The 23254-nt window shown below is 43.9% G+C and overlaps 1 protein-coding gene across 1 annotated transcript in view; it reads right to left on the bottom strand.

Moving 5' to 3' along the window:
* Window positions 1–23254, bottom strand: part of mboat2a (membrane bound O-acyltransferase domain containing 2a) — an 85280-nt gene that overhangs the window by 7151 nt on the left and 54875 nt on the right. Inside the window, exons 4-7 of the mRNA XM_038967762.1 lie at window positions 13694–13789; window positions 9194–9249; window positions 4223–4277; window positions 1504–1687 (exon numbers count right to left, since the gene is read on the bottom strand). Of these exons, the coding sequence (XP_038823690.1) occupies window positions 1504–1687; window positions 4223–4277; window positions 9194–9249; window positions 13694–13789 (391 nt within the window). The remainder of the gene's footprint in view (window positions 1–1503; window positions 1688–4222; window positions 4278–9193; window positions 9250–13693; window positions 13790–23254) is intronic.

Below are 23254 nucleotides of genomic sequence, written 5' to 3'. Positions count from 1 at the left end.
TAACCAGATCATCGATTATACCTGCAAACTAGGGTTACCAAATTTTTATTTTATTTTTTATCGTAGATGTGTGAAGATTTGAACACTATGTCAATAAAACGAAAAAAGTAACCAAATTTTTATGACCGGGTTCACCCACCACATGAGCTTAACGAGTTAACGTCTGAAATATCAGCTTTGGGGGATGTGAGGAACTTAACAGGTATAGGCCTATCCCATAATGTACAACAGCAGGAAATATTGGACGTGTTGTGTTGCAGCTTTTGTGTTTTGCCGTCTTGAATTGCCACCTCTGTTCAAGATTAGCCTATAATTCACTTATAAAACGCCAACACTTCAGCGAGGCTAGGCTGTCTGAGAACTCTATATTTAGCACGGCTTGTCTTGTGTCCCTTCCCTTTACTGAATATCTGTTATAAGTCTCTCACAGGAACAACTTCACACTCAAACTCTCGAGTGAGATATCAATTATAAATGCCAACGATGTAAGAATAATTGAGAAGCGCTACGAGGGATGAAGTGACACGCTACATTATTTTCTCGAGCCGTCCAGATGTAAAAGCTTATTTGGGTTGTAATTAAACTGTACCATCTTAACGAGGAAATGACACATTATATAGGATTGTAGGTTACGGGATTGATTATCATTGTTGTGGTAGACACACACAGAGTAAGAGGGCATTTCTCTTCTGCCGTGAAACCAAACGTTATAAGAAAAGACTGAATTCATTGGCGGTTATCATGCAAAATAAGCTCCTTCGTTGACATGCAGGCTGTGAGTTCCTCAGTCTAGTCTGGTAACCTGGTGATAAGACCATCGTGGGGATTAGGAGAGAATAGAACGGTGACTGTCTGGTGGCGTCTCATTGGAACTTTTCAGCATCTGTAGTTGAATTCATTGGAATGAGAGCTGCATTTCTAGACAAAGGGACTGTGGTACTGGTTGTTCTAGGCATGAAAAGCACAGTGTTTCCATTCTGAAATACAAGACGGCATAACTAGGGCCTTGAGTTTTTCCTGGTCAAAGGTCCATGTCACAGTACAGCAGGGACAATGTACATTGTAATATTGTTGTATGGTGGTATTAAACATTTTGTATTGTAGATATGTAGTGGGGTACCAAATGTTATATGATGTACTGTTTTGTGTGTGATGGAAGTGCCTTAATGTGTTTGGACCCCAGGAATAGTAATGGGGATCCCTAATAAATACAAATACACGCTTTACCATGACTGTTTGTCCACTATGTACTATGCAAGCCCTAACTCACACTACCAATGATCACCAACTCTTCCTAGAAATATAGGCTGTGCAGGCATTTGCTCCAGTCCAGCACTAAGACAACTAGTTCAACGACACCTAATCCTCAAGCCCAGGTGTGTTAGGACTGGACTAGAACAAAACCCAGGACCACAGAAGACAAATTGACAACGTATCTATTCTATTCTACTAGGTCCATCCTGGGTAGGGGGAACTCTAACAAAGAGACTGGCGTTGTGGTACCTTGGGGGAGGGCTCCGTATGCTTGTACTTCCCGTTCTCCTTCCCGTTGGCCTCCAGGTGGCGAGGCTGGTAGGTCGTGCCCTCGATGAAGGCCATGTAGTCGTTGTAGGAGCAGGTGGGCCCGGCCAGGATGCCCATGAAGTTACAGTTGTAGCTCAGGTACTCCAGCAGACTGGGCATCTTCCTGGGGGAAGAGGATGAGACAACGAATGAGACGTTAGACAGATGTCGAAGAGAGGCAGCTGTTAGCGTCAAGCGGAGGGTCGTCTCTACCGGCCACGCTAGAAAACGTGGACGTGCTGGACGCCATTCTCTGAGCACTCTAACCTACCTTCCATCTAACTTTACCCTCGTCTCGTTTCTATCCACGTGTCTTTTAGCACGGTAAGTAGGGCTAACATTACCCCGGCTTTGACCCTAGGTTAGAAACAAGTAACACATGCGTCAGCACTTTTGTTGTAGCATGGCCATAGTGAACGGCCATCAAGTAGAGACCTAGTCTTCACTGAGGTGACTCAGCAGACACATCCAGTATGATTGAGCATTCATAGACTTTTGTCAAATGGATGGGTGCGGTGCTTTTAGTTCTAGGAGCCGATTTGTAAAAGGGGCTTTGTTGCGCTGGGCTGCATTTGCGTCTGTCTGGCTCTTTGGAGGGAGTAAGTGAGGCCTTTCCCTGCAAAGTGCAATCTGTTGAGTGTGGTGGTGGAGGTACAGCAAGGTTGGGGTTTGTCTCGAGGGTAAGCAGCAAAGTCACAATAACCAAGGTATTTCGGCCAAAGGGTCGGCTAGGTTGCACTGTAGTTGAGGTGTTAGGGGTCACATCAGCAGATGACATGCGTAAAACATATTTTTTAACTCCTAATGTACCTCACAAGACTAATTTGACAATGATATGTACTTTTCTGGTTGTTTTTTTCAAGGATGACTTGCGAAATTTTGTTCAATGTCCTACTAAACTTGCAGATATTGGTAAAGTAGTGCCAAAACGACTGTTAGATTAAATTCCTTTCACACAGTAGTTGGTGGTCCCATTGTATAAACTCCTTGGTCTCTGACAGCTTCCTGACTGCAGGGCTCCAAACTGTGACCATTTAGTCACATTTTGCGACCCTTTAACTTGGCCGAGTTACATTTTTAGTTGTTCACACGGCTGCGAGCTGTACATTCTACCTGGTCACCTCAATGAAAATGTCCTACTTTTGGGGGGGAAGATAAAACCATGTATTTTGTTAAACAAACTGCATTATCGTCATGATTCCTGTACTGAAAGTTTCTGCCCTGCCGCTGTGCCTGGCTGCTGTAATGAGCAAGCCTAACACACTCTCTCCCCCACCTCGTGTGCCACTTGTGATTGTATAACATTTCAAAATGTAATTCTGAGGGGGAAAAAAGAACAGCCGTGGAAGAAACTAGTTGTTCATATTAAAGAGAGGATGGTCTCTTTCTCAACGATCATTAATGAGCTCAAAGCAAACATCTCAAAATACGGAACGCGCGAAATTGAGCATTGGCTATCGCGAGTGCACTAGGCATAATTTCTTTTAGGACATTACATTCATTGTTAGATTAATACATGGCTACTAGCAGTAGGTGTTATATTTAGAGTTCGTGTTCAGTTTCTCCACTTCCTCAGGTGGTGAATAAGCACGAATTGAATTGGGACGATATATATTAGTGCATAGAAAAGATTGATCTATATTGAAGCAAATTCATCTGTATTGAACAAAAAAAACTAAATTCTGGACCCCTATTTTTTACAGTAAAATATAACAGAAATAGCGTAATTGTCAACCCAAAATTCATGACAATCACTGAATTTGGTTGCATATCAAAATATGGGGGGGGGGGTCACCAAATCATGGGCTGGTACCACGAACTGAAAAAGTTAGTGGCATCAGTGCCACCAGGGGAAAATTTTAGTCCGGAGCCCTGGTCACATGACACGGGACATAAGGTACGGCTGGGTACCCTTTGGAGCAGGGATACAAACTCCTTCACAGCCCCTGTGACTGTGAGAGGAGCCGTGGGGTGTTTAAGTCATAATAACCGCTCTAATTATCGCTGATACCAAGAGCATTCTGTTCTCAGTAATGTCATGGGAAGAAAATAGAATATCATGAGATTCCTCCGGAGGCAATCATTTTCATCTTATTCCTCTTCAGAAGCAAATATCCTGTTGTGAGCGACATTTTGCATGGAGCCTACAATCTTTCCTTGTGTCCAAAGCATTCAATATTCTCACTCAATATTATTATAGAATCAGAGTATAAGTTGAAAAAAAGACCCTTGTTTGTTACAATGGGAGCGAGAGAGCGAAGGAGGGAGAGCGAGAAAGAAGAGACCCAATAACAGACCCAGAAACAGAACAAAAAGAAACATAACAAATATCACTGGACAACAGAAACAATGTGATATGAGTACTGGCTAGTGGCTACCATAAGCTTTCCCAGTGACCGTATCTGTTTTAATGTTATAATCTGGTGTATATATTTCATTTTGATGTATTTACAAGGGGACCAAAAAGGAAATACAATTGTGTCACTGTGATTTTAAATGCATTGTGTCCACGTGTGGTTGTATTGTGCTTTAAAATTGTCAAATCGAATAAAATAAACATCCCCCGGTAAGCATTTTAATACCGAGCTCATAGCTTTGAGTACGGCAGTAGAACTGTCTAGTCCAGCTGGGAGAGTAAAAACATACCTGGATCACATACCTTACAGCTAGGCATCTCTGACTGGGGGTCAGCTGTTCCTCCTTCCTCGCCAAGCCTATGGGAACACAGAGTGTGGTCACATGAGGGCACCAAACCTTTGACAACTCCTAATACAGTAAGTAAGAAATGTATGCATTTCAATTTGACAAAAAAAATATTCTTCACTCATCAGGTGTTGATTGCAATACAATAGAGTAAAAAATATATATACCGTACAAAATAGTACAAATAAAGAAAAACCCTGGAATGGGACACATTGCAAAAGTTTAGACACACCTACTCATTCCAGGGTTTTTCTTTATTTGTACTATTTTCTACATTGACCAGAAGTAGTGCACTGCATAGGAAATAGAGTGCCATTTGGGAGGAAGCCAGTCTTCTCTCTTTAAAAAAAAAAATGGAACCTTTATTTAACTTGGCATGTCAGTTAAGAACAAATTCTTATTTACAATGACGGCCTACCGAGGAACAATGGGTTAACTGCCTTGTTCAGGGGCAGAACGACAGATTTTTACCTTGTCAGCAAGGGGATTCGATCCAGCAACCTTGCGATTACTGGCCCAACGCTCTAACCACTAGGCTACCTGCCGCCCCTACTATATCCCGGGTCGTTTTGGTCCTGAATGCTGATAGCTGTGGTATATCAGACCAGGGTATGACAGAATATTTATTTGTACTGCTCTATTTGCATTGGTAACCAGTTTATAATAGCAATAAGGTACCTCAGGGGTTTGTGATATATGGCCAATATTCCCTGGCGCTGTGCATAAGAACTGCCCTTAGCCGTGGTATATTGGCCATATACCACACCCCATCGGGCCTTATTGCTTAAACGTAACAGTATCTGGTGTAGCCACCAGCTGCATTAAGTACTGCAGTGCATCTCCTCCTCATGGACTGCACCAGATTTGCCAGTTCTTGCTGTGAGATGTTACCCCACTCTTCCACCAACGCACCTGCAAGTTCCCGGACATTTCTGGGGGGAAATGGCCCTAGCCCTCACCCTCCGATCCAACAGGTCCCAGACGTGCTCAATGGGATTGAGATCCGGGCTCTTCGCTGGCCATGGCAGAACACTGACATTCCTGTCTTGCAGGAAATCACACACAGAACGAGCAGTATGGCTTGTGGCATTGTCATGCTGGAGGGTCATGTCAGGATGAGCCTGCAGAAAGGGTACCACATGAGGGAGGAGGATGTCTTCCCTGTAATGCACAGCGTTGAGATTGCCTGCAATGACAACAAGCTCAGTCCGATGATGCTGTGACACACCGCCCCAGACCATGACGGACCCTCCACATCGATGCTGCTCCAGAGTACAGGCCTCTGTGTAACTCTCATTCCTTCGACGATAAACACGAATCCGACCATCACCCCTGGTGAGACAAAACCGCGACTCGTGATTGAAGAGCACTTTTTGCCAGTCCTGTCTGGTCCAGCGACGGTGGGTTTGTGCCCATAGGCGACGTTGTTGCCGGTGATGTCTGGTGAGGACCTGCCTTACAACAGGCCTACAAGCCCTCAGTCCAGCCTCTCTCAGCCTATTGAGGACAGTCTGAGCACTGATGGAGGGATTGTGCATTCCTGGTGTACCTCGGGCAGTTGTTGTTGCCATCCTGTACCTGTCCCGCAGGTGTGATGTTCGGATGTACCGATCCTGTGCAGGTGTTGCGAGGACGATCAGCTGTCCGTCCTGTCTCCCTGTAGCGCTGTCTTAGGCGTCTCACAGTACGGACATTGCAATTTATTGCCCTGGCCACATCTGCAGTCCTCATGCCTCCTTGCAGCATGTCTAAGGCACATTCACGCAGATAAGCAGGGACCCTGGGCATCTTTCTGTGTTTTTCAGAGTCAGTAGAAAGGCCTCTGTAGTGTCCTAAGTTTTCATAACTGTGACCTTAATTGCCTACCGACTGTAAGCTGTTAGTGTCTTAACGACCGTTCCACAGGTGCATGTTCATTAATTGTTTATGGTTCATTGAACAAGCATGGGAAACAGGGTTTAAACCCTTTACAATGAAGATCTGTGAAGTTATTTGGATTTTTACGAATTATCTTTGAAAGACAGGGTCCTGAAAAAGGAAAGTTTCTTTTTTTGCTGAGTTTAACCCAAAAAATTGAATAAACCATACATCTGTGTAAATTGATGTGGTAATAGGGTTGCAAAATTCTGCTAACTTTCCCAAAATTTCCCGCTTTTCCAGAAATCCTGAAGGAAGATTCATGGAATTACACTGGAATAAGCAGGAAACCCGGGAATCTTCCAACCAGGATTGGGGAAAGATACCGTAATTCTGCAACCCTATGTGGTAATATAGCCTAGTTTGAGATCAGATCACTTCAGTACAGCAGCTGTAAGCAAGCCTAATTGCTGTGTGCGCCATTGGTTACTCAGCAACATTTAATAATTGGGATAAGTCATATGCAAAACATCTCTTCAGCTATAAATGTGTGCGGCACGGAAAGAGAGGGGGAAAACAGACAAAGAAAAAATGGGAAAACAACCTAGTGCACAGACCCATTGTGGTGCTTTTGTTCTCTTTCCCCTAAAATGTACACGGCCTACATCAGCTGTGGCCTGGGCCCATCTCCATCGGTCTCAGTCAGAGTGCTACCGGCACTGTTAGTGAGACTGAGGCGGTCTTGAAAACCTGACCCTATAAAACAGCAACTAGGGTCTGGTTTCAATGATGGGACTCTTTTGGCATCGAGGAACTACGTCGCGGTCTACGTGGATAAGAAAAGATACCGGGGACTCTCCCAACAAATCACGAGGCACACATTCAAAAGCAAAGTTTTGCAGGCAAAACCTTTTGTTTCAGTTAATTAAGGTAGTTGATGCACACTAGCCACTTGGGGAAATGCACTCATTAAAAATAACTTAATTGATCTCCATCTTGCTAGCTACTATTTAGTATTTGATTCAGGCGGATACAGTAGTGATCTAGACAGTGACATAGTTCCTCTATGCCCAAGAGTCCATCATTGAAACCAGACCCGAGTCACTGTGTTGCCGAGGGTCAGGTTTTCAAGACCAAGACTAAGGGGCAGAGGACTAGATGGTCACACTGCCATTCAGCGCATAACCAGATTAAACCGCTATTCCACCCAATACTCCGAACACACATTGACCGTAAACCATGCCTAACACAGCTGGGGGGAAAAACACACACGCAAATGTAAAGCCTTAAAAAGGGATACTTCGGCCCTTTATCTACTTCCCCCATATTCAGATGAACTCGTGGATATCATTTGTATGTGTCTGTGTCCAGTATGACGGAAGTTAGAGGTAGTTCTGTGAGCCAATGCTAACTAGCGTTAGCGCAATGACTGGAAGTCTATGGGTATCTACTAGACGGGCGACGACTGTTCTTAGGCACGATGCGCAAGCAGAGTGCCTGTATACAGCCTTTAGCCGTGGTATATTGGCCATATACCACAAAGCCCCCGAGGCGCCTTATTGCTATTATAAACTGGCTAGTTGGTATATGCCTCAATCCCAAATGAATGGGAAAGCTGGGCAACGTCTAATTTGATCATTTTAGATGGTGCCCATCTTTTCATTTAACTTGAGTGCGAAATTGTTGATGTTCCCTACCTTTCCCATTCACTTGGGTGCACACTCTGCACCTAAGTGATTACACTATGCATCATGTAATACTTCGTGTTTGTATTTTTAAGATGACATATTGCATGGGACAATATACACACGTTTTTGAAAAATAAACTGTTGAGTAAATGTATTTATTGGAGACTTTTCATTTTATGTAATGAATGTAAAGTTATTCGTTGATGTAAAAATCAACATTTGATGATAAGGTGGCGTCATTAGATTTGGGCTGGGGTCGCCAGAAATGATGTTGGAGAAAAAGTTGTCCCCGGAATTTCTGGTGAAAAACATGGGGTCCCTGATGAAAAAGGTGAAATACCACTGCATTACATGCTTCCCTCGACGGAAAAAGAACATGCAGTGTTCACTGTGACATCACATAGGGATTATGGACTTAGATGTTCATTACTTATGAGGAGAATCAGTACACTGCAACTAAAACACAGGATGCACACACACACACCACCTGAAGCCATTTGACTGAAGTGGAGGAGCTGGTCAGCCTCAACTCCCCTAAGCCTCTCTTACACTCGTCCATTCTAATCCTGTCCTCCCGACACCCATCTCTCCGTCCTTAATTAGCTGCTGTGGCCGTTTGGCTACTTCAGACTTCTAACGCTGGCGCTCTACTTCACAGGACTTCAAAAGAGTACAGCCATGTAATCCCCATTCACACACACTTCTCTCTATGCATACAGTATCTGACATCATGGATGATTTGGTGTAGGGGAGAGGAAAAGGCATACAGAGGAACTTGGAGAGGGAGGGAGGGAGGGAGAACGTTCCTCGTTACATAAGCTTGTTTACATTGCCACCCCTGCTCACTCGACTGAGTCCACTCTAAAAATTCCTCACAATACAAGCACTAATGTATCAATTACTGTATTATGAAATCTGTTCCCAAAGAGAGGTTTTAAAAATGTAAACCAATTTGAAAAATGGTATATAATGTTTCATTTCAATTAAAAGTAACAAAATGAGAAACTGGATGTAAAGGGAACTATTTATTGTCTGCAAGGTGACGAGGAGACAGACACACACACGGAAACTCGCCTTCGAAAAGGCCTTGCAGATGAAACCAAAACAATAAAACGGAATCTTCATATTCCCTCTGACATCTTGTTTCTACTCAAAAAGGTGACTGCGGATTGTATTCACTATGCATAGCTTTAGCTGTCTGGCAGAAAGGAAACAGTGCAGTTCGTAAAAACCACTGTTATCTCTCCATCTGCTGCTGCTTTCAACTCCCACGTGACTGCCGTGACAGCCTTTATCGATGACAAATGACGTGTTCCTTCACCATGACTCAGTTCCTTAGTCAACTCATATTACACACAAGTACACACACACACACGTCTCACCGTCGTGTATCTCAAACGCCAAGCTGGTGATCTTCTGAGTGATGACCATCATTGGCCTATAGGAGAAACACAGGAGAGGAGTAATCGAATCACGTCAACTTCTGCTCACCTACACGGGAACGAGCTTCTCGTTACATATTACATACAAAACAACATCCCATCTCCATCAGGCATACATTATTCATTTACCGGTGCATTGGGAGCACTGCTGCAGCTAACATGCATTAGCAGACCGTCACTCTGTATAATGCAACTGACTGACTTCACGCTGCTTTTAAGTATGCGTCTGCTTTTGTATATGCCCTAAAGACAACATGGCGCAGTGTCAAGTATGTAATGCTATGTGACAGAGAAGAACTGTGGGGTGAAAGACTATCCTGATTAAAATGTTAAGATTCATTAGTTGTAGGTTGCACAGAAAATCAGTCGTTCAGAATGATATAACACCTCAAAAAGCTTGTGTCAGGTTATAACTGGTAGCAGATTAATATGTTGTTTGGAATAGATTGGGCCCTAATCGTCCGAGCCAGAGAGAAAATACAAGTATTCAATTAGGTTTGACTTGATTTCAAAAAACTATTATGCTAGAGTTATTGCTTAGGGTTGCAAAGGGTCTGAAACTTTCCGGTAAATTTCCGGAATTTTCCCAGAAATTTTCCGTGGGAAGTTAAGCCCGGGAATTTGAAAAATGTTGCTTAAATTCGTCAAAACAGTTAGCTTATAACGGTGAACCTTTTTTTTGTGGGACACAGATAAGGCAATTCTAGGTCTTGTGGCATATTTTGGTTAAACTTTCCCCAATTCAATGGAATTGCAACCCTCTGCATGCACAGTGCACTCTTCCATCACATGTACAGCTGATTCTCAAGATCTTGCACTAATGAGATGCTATTGAGCCCACACTACTACACTGTCTGAGCCAAGGACTGCATGCTTTCTGGTAAGTTTTGATTACAATACTGGGTGGGGTGAACATATTTTATATGGCATACATGATTTTCTGTTAACTAGTAAATACTAGCCTACAGAAAAGTGTGTTTAAATAATTTAACTTGTTCATTTCTGGTAGTTAGTTTTTGCTACCATGCGGGCTTGAGCCTGCTAACTGAGTGTTAACTCAACTGTTTCCATACATGTTTCATTTAAAAACATTCATCTTACAAAGCAGTTCATTAATCTAACTGCTGAACTATTTATCTGTACATGGAATTGTATTTGTTTTGTTACTCTTTTTCTCATCTTTAAAGGAAAATGCCACAGGCACTATCTGATGTGTGGAGACATTTCACTGCAACTAATGTAGAAGGAAAAGCTCTGTACATTTGCAAATATTGTGCCAAATCATACGTGAAGAATGCAACAAAGATGCAGAATCATCTGGCCAAGTGCATAAAGTTCCCTCAGTGCTCACAACAAGCAACCTCTGACAAAAGTCCCTCTACTTATATTTGAGGTGAAAATGATGAATCAGACACTTTATCGATAGCAGCAGCTCGTGGTGCTCCTGGAATCAGAAGGTTTTTTTGACTCAATGGAGGAACGTAGTCAAGAGAAATGCTGATGAATGTCTTGCTCGAGCTGTGTATGCAACTGGTTCACCCTCTGATGCTCACAGGCAATGTGTATTGGAAGAGATTTCTGAATGTTCTTCACCCAGCATACACCACTCCAACCAGACATGCTTTATCTACTCATTTTCTGGATGCAGAGTTCAACAGAGTTCAAATGAAGGTCAAGCAAATCATAGAGAAAGCAGACTGTATTGCAATCATCTCTGATGGGTGGTTAAGGAATAATTAACTACATCATCTCTACCCCTCAACCAGTATTTAACAAGAGCACAGACACAAGAAACAACAGACACACCGGTCTCTACATTGCAGATGAGCTGAAGGCAGTCATCAATGACCTTTGACCACAGAAGGTATTTGCACTGGTGACAGACAATGCTGTGAACGTGAAGGCTGCTTGGTCTCAAGTGGAGGAGTCCTACCCTCACATCACACCCATTGGCTGTGCTGCTCATGCATTGAATCTGCTCCTCAAGGACATCATGGCACTGAAAACAATGGATACACTCTACAAGAGAGCCAAGGAAATGGTTAGGTATGTGAAGGGTCATCAAGTTATAGCAGCAATCTACCTCACCAAGCAAAGTGAGAAGAAAAAGAGCACAACATTGAATCTGCCCAGCAACACTCGTTGGGGGTGGTGTTGTAATCATGTTTGAAAGTCTCCTGGAGGGGAAGGAGTCTCTCCAAGAAATGGCCATATCACAGTCTGCCGATATGGACAGCCCCATCAAGAGGATCCTCCTGGATGATGTATTTTGGGAGAGAGTGGTAAGCAGCCTGAAACATACAGCAGTAGCCATTGCACAGATTGAGGGAGACAATGCCATCCTGTCTGATGTTCAGACTCTGCTTGCAGATGTAAGAGAAATCCATACTGCCCTGCCCACTTCACTGTTGCTCCAAGCAGAGGAAACTGCAGTTCTGAAATACATCAAAAAGCGTGAAGACATATACGCCGCAACGTACATGTTGGACCCCAAGTATGCTGGCAAGAACAAGGTCTATGGTGTCATCACTACCGTGTCTCGCCACCTTGGCCTGGATGAGGGGTTCTTGGCAGTCTGGCGAAGTACACTTCCAAGCAAGGGCTTTGGGATGGAGAGGCAATATGGCAGTCGTGCCAACATATCTCATCAGCCACCTGGTGGAAGGGACTTTGTGGATCTAAGCTCTTTCCCCTGTTGCCTCCATCATCCTCCAAATCCCACCAACATCAGCCGCCTCAGAGCGCAACTGGTCCTTGTTTGGGAACACACACATCCGGGCAAATTTGAGGCTTTTTGAACCTGACAACGAGCCATCCTCAACTAGGTTGGAAAGTGACAGTGAAGGTGAGGCCTCAGTCTGATGTTCAAGAAGTGGACATTGATAAAGTCCAGGGAGAAGACATGGAAGCCTGACAGGAAGACAACCAAAGCTTTAGTTTCTTGACTATCATTTTACAGATCATTGGGGATCATTCAATATTCCCTTTTGTTATTCAGTGAAATCATCCCATGTGAAGAGTCAACTCAATTAAAATTCAATTCGTAACTAAATTGTTTTGGGTTTTTTTCTATTGGAAGGATTTAATCATTTGCAATTATGTCTACTTATGATAAGGTAAAAGGTTTCTGTCTTCATATGATATGGTAAATATAGCCAATGCAAAAAACATCTACATTTAAATGGTATTAATATTAAATTTGCATATATTTCTGTAAACTCCCGTTAATTCCCACGGAAAGTTTCCACCTCTGATTATTCCCAAAAATGTGCAACCATAGTTATGCTAACCTGTTTGCAATCCCGCTAGCTTGCTGGCTAGTTAGAGGTTAGCTGGCTACTGCCATCAATGTTGTTTTGTTATTATTAGATTTAGCCTGTTCCACCATTTGCAGAATGCATACTGCATTTGAATATAGTGTGGGAAAAGGGAATCCAGACACAATGTCGGCACGGTAGACACATTTAAATGCAGTGGTGTAAAGTACTTAAGTAGTTTTTGGGGGCATCTGTACTTTACTATATATATTTTTTTTTGCCAACCTACATTCCTAAATAAAATAATGTACTTTTTACTCCATACATTTTTCCTGACACCCAAAAGTACTTGTTACATTTTGACAGGAAAATGGTCCAATTCACACACTTATCAAGAGAACATCCCTGGTCATCCCTACTGCCTCTGATCTGGTGGACTCACTAAACACAAATGCTTTGTTTGTAAATTATATCTTAAGTATATTAACCAAATACTTTTAGACTTTTACTAAAGTAGTATTTTACTGGGTGACTTTCACTTGAGTCATTTTCTATTAAGGTATCTTTACTTTTACTCAAGTATGACAATTGAGTACTTTTCCCACCACTGTTTACATGTACGTGTAGATGCATGACATATTTGGAATTCCATGATCAGAATACAAAAGCTTCATGAAATGGCAAGTCTAGACACAGCCGTAGTCATTTACAAGCTTTTAGTCACTGGCATTTCATGAAAAAGATGAGTACGGGGGGAAAAAATGAGAGAAGGAATGGAGAGGAAAGAAGCAAGAAATGAAAAGAGGGAGGTCTGTGATGCTGTGGGTCTCCTACTGGGGTTGCTTAGCAACTGGCCACCCCCGCCCTAGCACGTGTGTGTGTGGCTGTCTGGTTCACCAGACACTCCGGAGGAGATGGAACAATATACCCCTGGGGAACCGATAATACTGCGATACAACCATTCACTGACACTCCCCATTTCACTAGATTCAACATCCTGTTATTACTCAATATTTAAGTGTATAAAGTTGTTGGCGTTTGGGATTCTCTCCGCTGGATATGTGGTACTAGTGATATTTGACTGCCATGGTCATTCAACTCCTATTTTTAAGGACTGTCTGCTGGTTTTCCATGCCAATGCCTATGAATGTCATTGATTGTCAACACAACACCTAGTACTTACCCGGTGAAGTCTGCAGAGTACATGCCATAGTCGAAGACATAGACCCGGGTTATCTGACAGAAGCTGAGGTAACCCAGAGCAACTATGAAGCATAACCTGCAAAGAGAGGAGAGACAATGTCAGTCAAAGGTCAGACACTTTCTAATGTCTATACTAGCATACTTCGCAGAATGCACCCCCCTATATATTGTTTCATACTAGGTAGTGTGCTAGTGTGGGTATAGGAAGAGAGTCAGAGAGTCACTGGTCATGTTATCATATGTATGCAAGTATACAGTACATTCAGAAAGTATTCAGACCATGTTTTTTCCCCCCAGTCAATCAATCTACCACACAATAATGACAAAAGCAAAAACAAGTTATTAGACAAAAATAAAATCCAAAAAATGTGAACCTTCTCCCCAGTCTGAGGTCCTGAGTGCTCTGGAGCAGGGTTACATAAAGGATCTCTGTACTTTGCTCTGTTCATCTTTCCCTCAATCCCGACTAGTCACCCAGTCCCTGCTGCTGAAAAACATCCCCACAGCATGAGGCTGCCACCCCCCTGCTTCTCCGTAGGGATGGTGCGAGGTTTCCTCCAGACGTGACGCTTGGCATTCAGGCCAAAGAGTTCAATCTTGGTTTCATCAAACCAGAGAATCTTGTTTCTCATGGTCAGAGAGTCCTTTAGGTGCATTTTGGCAAACTCCAAGCGGGCAGTACTGAGGAGTGGCTTCTGTCTGGCCACTCTACCATATAGGCCTGGTTGGTGGAGTGCTGCAGAGATGTTTGTCCTTCCTCCACAGAGGAACTCTGTCAGTGACCATCAAGTTCATGGTCACCTCCCTGACCAAGGCCCTTCTATCCCGATTGCTCAGTTTGACCAGGCAGGCAGCTCTAGGAAGAGTCTTAGTGGTTCCAAACTTCTTACATTTAAGAATGATGGAGGGCACTGTGTTCCTGGAGACAATCAATACTGCAGAATTGTTTTGGTACCCTTCCCCAAATCTGTGCCTCGACACAATCCTGTCTCGGAGCTCTACGGACAATTCCTTCGACCTCATGGCTCGGTTTTTGTTCAGACATCAATCCAATCAATTGAATTTACCACAGGTGGATTTCAATCAAGTTGTAGAAACATCAAGGATGATCAATGGAAACAGGATGCATCTGAGCACAATTTCAAGTCTCATAGCAAAGGGTCTGAAAACCTATGTAAATAAGGTCATTTTTAATTTGTTATAAATTTGCAAAATATTTTTTTTTATATATTTTGCGCTTTGTGATGGGGTATTTTGTGTAGATTAATGAGGGGGGGAAATCATTTTATCCAATTAAAATATGTCTGTAAAAGTCAAAAGGTCTGAATACTTTCCGAATGCATATCAGATAGCGGAAGGACTTCATGGTTCAGAACACATTCAACAGGTGACCGTTTCCTACGATGCATTCATCTCCATGACATCAATGAGAGATCAGTACTATAGGTTTGTCAATCAATACAATAGGATGGCACTACATCCTACAGGACATGAATACTATAAATTTACTCTTGACAATACACTCTGTTCCTCCTCAGCTTCAAACCGCTTTATTCACCTCTCAAAGAGCCCTTGCTGTTGTCAAAGCAGGGACAGTGGGCTTGGCTGCATATCTGTGTGGAAACCCAGCTCCTGCCGTCCTGTCAGTGTTGTTAGGAGACAACACCAGATTTCATTGGTAAGGGGGAGAGAGAGAGAGAGCACTGAGGGCTACTGGTACAAAGCTGACACTGATTCAGCTAGCTGGAGCATCCATCTGGTTCTCCACAATGGAAGGTATTGTGGACAGCAGAGGTGCCATTAGACAAATCAACTAGTCTTTGTTGGGGATGAGGAAGAATGCTGGCGGTATGCATCTTAGATTCAGTAAGACGGTCGTCCATGGTTACAAGGCCAAGGTGCTTTGGAATAGGAGTAAGCCTAAGTGTTCATTTGAACACGCCGTCACCTCATCAGGGTACACTTGTTGTTTTTCTCAGAACAGTAGGTGGTTGATATAAGTATGATTGCTATACATTTACAGTATATACACTGCTCAAAAAAAATAAAGGGAACACTTAAACAACACAATGTAACTCCAAGTCAATCACACTTCTGTGAAATCAAACTGTCCACTTAGGAAGCAACACTGATTGACAATAAATTTCACATGCTGTTGTGCAAATGGAATAGACAACAGGTGGAAATTATAGGCAATTAGCAAGACACCCCCAATAAAGGAGTGGTTCTGCAGGTGGTGACCACAGACCACTTCTCAGTTCCTATGCTTCCTGGTTGATGTTTTGGTCACTTTTGAATGCTGGCGGTGCTTTCACTCTAGTGGTAGCATGAGACGTGTGGGTTGTAGACTCCAAGTGGCTCAGGTAGTGCAGCTCATCCAGGATGGCACATCAATGCGAGCTATGGCAAGGTTTGCTGTGTCTGTCAGCGTAGTGTCCAGAGCATGGAGGCGCTACCAGGAGACAGGCCAGTACATCAGGAGACGTGGAGGAGGCCGTAGGAGGGCAACAACCCAGCAGCAGGACCGCTACCTCCGCCTTTGTGCAAGAAGGAGCAGGAGGAGCACTGCCAGAGCCCTGCAAAATGACCTCCAGCAGGCCACAAATGTGCATGTGTCTGCTCAAACGGTCAGAAACAGACTCCATGAGGTTGGTATGAGGGCCCGACGTCCACAGGTGGGGGTTGTGCAGGACGTTTGGCATTTGCCAGAGAACACCAAGATTGGCAAATTCGCCACTGGCGCCCTGTGCTCTTCACAGATGAAAGCAGGTTCACACTGAGCACATGGGACAGACGTGACAGTCTGGAGACGCCGTGGAGAACGTTCTGCTGCCTGCAACATCCTCCAGCATGACCGGTTTGGCGGTGGGTCAGTCATGGTGTGGGATGGCATTTCTTTGGGGGGGCCGCACAGCCCTCCATGGGCTCGCCAGAGGTAGCCTGACTGCCATTAGGTACCGAGATGAGATCCTCAGACCCCCTGTGAGACCATATGCTGGTGCGGTTGGCCCTGGGTTCCTCCTAATGCAAGACAATGCTAGACCTCATGTGGCGGGAGTGTGTCAGCAGTTCCTGCAAGAGGAAGGCATTGATGCTATGGACTGGCCCGCCCGTTCCCCAGACCTGAATCCAATTGAGCACATCTGGGACATCATGTCTCGCTCCATCCACCAACGCCACGTTGCACCACAGACTGTCCAGGAGTTGGAGGATGCTTTAGTCCAGGTCTGGGAGGAGATCCCTCAGGAGACCATCCGCCACCTCATCAGGAGCATGCCCAGGCGTTGTAGGGAGGTCATACAGGCACGTGGCGCCCACACACACTACTGAGCCTCATTTTAAGGACATTACATCAAAGTTGGATCAGCCTGTAGTGTGGTTTTCCACTTTAATTTTGAGTGTGACTCCAAATCCAGACCTCCATGGGTTGATAAATTTGATTTCCATTGATCATTTTTGTGTGATTTTGTTGTCAGCACATTCAACTATGTAAAGAAAAAAGTATTTAATAAGAATAGTTCATTCATTCAGATCTAGGATGTGTTATTTTAGTGTTCCCTTTATTTTTTTGAGCAGTGTATATATCATTCAGACTTGTAAAACCCAGGTTTCTTGACTGTGATCTAATTCTTCAACCATTTTCTTCAGAGAAGGAAACCGGGCTGCCAATGTCCTTGACATTCTTCTTCAGAGCAGTGAATCAGAACTGAGCTAAAATCATTAGACCTGTATATCGACTACCTAGGCCAAGTCAAATGCAGTGCAATGCAAATGCAAATGCAATGCAGTGCTTAAGAAGAAATCAATCTATTAGAGGCATTTTCTATTTATCGCAATGCAATATTTCACATCAACCACATGAAACAATGAGTTGAAGCGGTTACCAACATTTGCTGAGAAAAAGCAACAGATGCCATTGTTCAGCTACTTACTTATCCCTTGGCCTGTCTCCCAGAGGAGAGTGCTGGCTGGATCACAGAAAGGATCTACGAACAGCATTCTCCCAGGGGGCCTGGTATGTGTATGTGAGTGTATGCACGTGTCTGCCCCAAAATGTCAGCAATATATTGGGATTCCAAGTAAGGCCAAGTTATTGGCAGGGGCGCAACATTCACTGGGGACATGATCCCTCCGAAATTCAAAAATAGCATATTTGTCCCCCCCCAGTTATCTTTGCACTGTGATACAAACAGCGACTCAGGTGTGCTTTAGGACCATGCAGACTCCTCAGAGTGGTCAGGTAGGCTGTTTTCTGCAAGGACACTACAGAGCATGCTGACAGGCTGTGTGAAAGCAAAGCTTCTGAAAGGCTGGTGTATAGGACCAGCACGGGAGAGCTAGAGGCAGCTGCTGTATGTATTGCGCTTTCTCTCCGTGTTGTAAAAGCAAGCAGAGCCGAAACTGGCTACTCTTTAGTTGACTGATATAGATGGCAAGGTAACTGCTGTATGTATTCCCAGTGTTGAGCTACTAGTAATTGACGTTACATTAGTGAATGTTTCATCCCCTCGACTGAAGTGAATGAACTAGTAGCAGCTAGTAGCTACCACAGCCAATTCAGCTCTAGCTAGCCTCTAACTATCTGTGAAGCTGCACCATGACAGTGTGACCAGGTGAAAAAACCTTTCTAAGCCAACCTGCTACACAGCCTACATTGTTGTCACCATAATAGCTAAAGTAGCATCATAGTCAGCATAGCTAATAGAACTAACGCGTTAGTAAACCCGCTACAATCATGCAGCAACGTTAGCGTACAGTCAGTAAGCAGTTACACCGGCTTGCCCCAGTGGCAATAAATTAGTAATACCAAAAGCTTACCTTGATTTGGAAGAGTTTCAGTGTTGTGTTGGAAAGTCATAGCCAGCTAACGTAAACTCACCCCATTCCGTACAAATGTGCGCAACCGCGACATTCAAAGGAGGCTGCAAAGAAAACTAATGGGACTGTAGCGACTGTGTTGACTTAAAAATCTGGGGTATGAACTAGGTTTCTATTCATGCGTTGATCGACATGGTAATGGCTCTATAGTATTGGAGAAAAGTTGAAAAAAACGGACCCTCCGTTACATCATGACGTGTCATGCCGTAACGTACAGCACGCATAAAGCTACTATTTCTGTCTTACAATCTCTCTCCACCAGGTGTAGCACTTCTCTCATCGTTTAAAAACAAGAAATGGACAGTGACGGGGGTAAGGGGGGGATACCTAGTCATATTTTGCGTCATCACTGCAAGCGATAACGACTCAAAAAAAATTTACTTCTGAAGATCACTTTAGCACCGTCCTAAAAACCCGATTCAAATTCGACACAAACCTTCAAATAGGTATGTAATCACACATTATATAAACTCTTTATAGTGTTTATTTACATTTTAGAGGCGATAAGGTGATAAGTTGGACAGCAATTTTACCACACAACAGCTCTCCTTCTCACTATCACGCATTAGTTTCGCTTCCCCACCCGCCATTTTTAAAAAGACCCGACGGGGCTCATTGCCTTCTTGAATCATGCAGAAACGGGCAGCGTTTAGGTCATGTCATTTATTTTGTTGGAAAGGGGAGAAAAGTGTGCTTTACAATGGTATTGACATTACAGTTGATCTGGCAGTATTACGTTTTTGGGGCGCTAAAATAAGGTCAATTGTACGGACCAAGGCGATGTACCAAAGTGAGTGAGTTTACGTTAGCTAACATAGCATCCCTCGGTTTGAGCAGAGTGTTTCAGTAAGCTAAACTAGCTAGCGGCACTTGCTAGCTAAGTAAGTGAAACTGAAAAAAATGACTCTTGCTTCTCCATTTTGGAAGAAATGTATTTGTTCAAAACGGTTCAACTTTTGTCTTTCTCTCTCTTCGAGTCAACTACTCAAAACATTTTATGCACTGCAGTGCTAGCTAGCTGTAGCTAATGTTTTCAGTACTAGATTAATTCTCTGATCCTTTGATTGGGTGGACAACATGTCACTTCATGCTGCAAGAGCTCTGATAGGCTGCTGGATGACGTCCTCCGGAAGTTGTCAAAATGGCTGTGTAGGTCTATGGAAGGGGGTGAGAACCATGATGAGCCTCCTAGGTTTTGAACTGAAGTCAATGTACCCAGAGGAGGACAGAAGCTAGCTGTCCATGGTGCTACCATGGTGCTACGCTACAGAGTGCCGTTGAGGCTACTGTAGACCTTCTTTGCAAAATAGTGTGTTTGAATCAATTATTTGGTGATGTGATTATATTTAGTATAGTTTTATCTAAGAAGGATAACTTGTAATATGTTTTACCATTTACATTTTTAGGAAATTCACTGAGGAGGATGGTCCTCCACTTCCTACTCTGAGGAGCCTCCACTGCTCCAGAGTCCAATGGAAGTGAGTTTTACACCACTCCAGACGACACTTGGCATTGCGTATGGTGATCTTAGGCTTGCATGCGACTGCTCTGCAATAGAAACCCGGCCCTGAGAGAGAGAAACAAATCAATGCTGAATCAATGGGCTCGCTTCCTTCCAACAGCGCCAAGATGAGCATTTGTAAAGACCATTGGACTTATTTAGCATGCTGTTGCCTGGGGGGGGGGGAACTGCAAAGATCAACTGTGTCAAAAGGCCCCAAAAGCAATCAAGGTGTCGTCAAGGTCGTATGAATACTGAACCCCACCTTCACAGAGGTCAACATATGTATTGAGACTACTGGACTGCACTTTGAGAGTTTTCCCATCCGATGTGCATTTATCAAGAGTCAACTGTATGCATTTCAAATCAACTGCATACGGAAATTCCACCCATCTGCAATGACCATTTCACTCCCGTTACCACTGTGTGTGTTTCTCTACTGAATAACAATTGCAGTTGTTTCTGAATGACCAACAAGCCGAGTCATAGTAGAGTTGCCATGCGACGTGTCTGACCCGCAGAACCAGCCAACTGTCCACTCCGTCACGGGGCAGACATATCTCGGAGGTGACGCGGTGTCATTAGTGCCATTTCAACTGCTGCTCGTATTTCTAGACAATGAGCTGGCAGCGAGCCCCGGCCCAAAGCACTTGGCATTCCAGAGCAGTGAGGCACCATGCCTGGACCTCCGCTGCCTCCTTGGCCTCCCACTGCCCCAACACACGATTAATCACGCCCCATAAACCCTCCAATTACCCTAATATAATAGGACAGAAAGCAGGGAAATTTGCTGCAAAGGCCCAGAGTGCATAATAAAGCCATGTGTGGGAGAAAGAAAAGAAAGTGTATGTTTTGATGTTGCCTGCAAGGTTGTACAATTTCTTTAACAGACATTGCTAAAAGGAAAGGTGGTCCGGGCTTCTGTAGCAACACGGCATGAATAACAGATCAGCCTTTCATGTGAGCACGCACTTTCTTTCGCTGCCACTGTCTATCGCCTTCGCTCACTTTGTCACCTCTCCCTCTCGAACACTCGCTATTGTCAGGTGCTCCATTTCAACATCTCTGTTCTCTGGTGCTTCTAAGATGAGTCGTTTCTATTGGTGTTATGAGCAAAACCGACGTATGTATGACTCAGCCAGTATTATCTGCAAAACAGTTCTAGGAATTCATGAAATATATGTAATTCCTGAACTAAAAAAAACGCTAACTACATTCATACAAACGGTATCCCCGTCCACAAGTCCCTGTGTTATAACGGATTGACTGCCAACTGCACCAGTCCAGTACATCGCAGGTGTTTTACGCATAGACACAGTCTTCTCATCCAGCAGGTGGTGCTGTGTTTGCACAAGAGGCACAGAGAGCTGAGGACAACCTCGCTAGAACGTTCCCCGACCTTTCTCAGGGCATGTTCGACAGGTGAGAGAACAGACAAGTTGAACACTACCCCAAAGAAAACAATGCTGCTGCCACGACAACTCTATGCACGTAGCGTACCACTTTTTGTGCGAAAAACCGCTTCAAATACCCAGGTGTCCCGAGTCCTCCCGGCTGCTTTCATCAAGTCACCAAAACAACAGTCAGTGACACCATGACAGTTATATTAGTGGGAAAACATATGGCCACCATTATACAATAATATAGTATAAAATAGTTTTATTTTTCACAGAGGCGCTAGACTACTCCATTAGCAAGGCGGTTAACAGGTTAACTGCAATCAGAGGATTGTTGCCTACACTGTAGATGGATGTTTGTTCCATTTATTTGCTCTTGTGGGACTTGCGAGTGTTCCTAGCACCAGCCTCCGCTGTGTTCAATGCTTTCCGGGAAATTCCATTACAATCTGCCTGGTGAGGTGTCTGGACAAAGGCAGAGGGATGAGATGGAGGAGAAAGGGATGATACTCAAATCAACAAAAAATAAATAATAATTGGCACGTGCCGATATTGTAAATAATGTCGTGTATTTTTTGCTCTACATACTGTAGTAGAAAAACTGTACCCTTGATTTCTACCTCTGCAATTTCAGTCCCGTCCACCCCCCCGTCTTTGTCTACATCCAATTTTCACCCTCTCTTTTTGTCAACGAGACTTTGTTACCACTCCTCTCTGCCTTGAAGCAAACTCTTGAGATGTTTTTTTAATTAGTTTTTATTTAACTAGGCAAGTAAGTTAAGAACAAATTCTTATTTACAATGACGGCCTACCGGGGAACAGTGGGTTAACTGCCTTCAGGGGCAGAATGACAGATTTTTTAACCTTGTCAGCTCAGGGATTCAATCCAGCAACCTTTCAGTTACTGGCCCAATACTCTAACCGCTAGGCTACCTGCCGCCACATGTTGATGGGAAAGACGGAAGAGAAATGTGAGCAACAACTACAGTCGGATCAATGTCATAGTCTCTTGTAGCCATATTGCAAAGTTCCACTGCAAATCTGCCTCATAACGGATGGGCTACATGATAAGATATGCATCCACGCCGCCAGTTTATTCAGCCATAAGCAGCTAAAAATGTTCTCTGGCATGCCGTTAACAATGTTTGATCAAAATCATTGCATATCATTTCATTCACATAGGTGGTCTCCTCCGCGCCATTTACGCCCAACGACCACTTGCCACTACGTAAAGTAGGGGAAACTTAAAGCGGGCAAATGTAAGTTGATGTGAAAAAAGTAGAGCTCCTCTCCGCTGACTTGACTGTAGGATCTCAGCCATTGCAATCAAGCAGTAGTCATACCACATTAAACTGTTCACATATAGAAAGCTATTCGCGAACCCTAAAAGACCTGTCATGGTAATGACCGGTTAGGTCAAATCAAAAAAGGTCGAAGATCCGATCTGGGGGATTCCAAAAGAGATCAACAGCATCTGCAAGCTCAGCACCCCCGCTTTCCTGAAAAACACAGGGGTTACGCACAACCTTGAGGACCAACAAAATCGGACCGGAACTGGTCACCGCGCCCCGTTCTCTGACTTGACCGTGGAACGCTCCAAGAAGGTTGAGTAAGGCCCACCCAGAGGCTGAACTCTAAACCAGGCCCTGCTGTGAGATGTGGTCCTATGTCAGCTCGGGCTTGGAAGACAGCCACATTCCTCTGCATCCTAGAACCTCAAGAGGAAGCAAACATTTCCATGGAAACGACTCCATTGCTGTTCAAT

The sequence above is a fragment of the Salvelinus namaycush genome, chromosome 28 (genome assembly GCF_016432855.1).
Source record: "Salvelinus namaycush isolate Seneca chromosome 28, SaNama_1.0, whole genome shotgun sequence".
Classification (NCBI taxonomy): Eukaryota; Metazoa; Chordata; class Actinopteri; order Salmoniformes; family Salmonidae; genus Salvelinus; species Salvelinus namaycush.
This window is presented reverse-complemented; position numbering and strand designations above follow the sequence as displayed.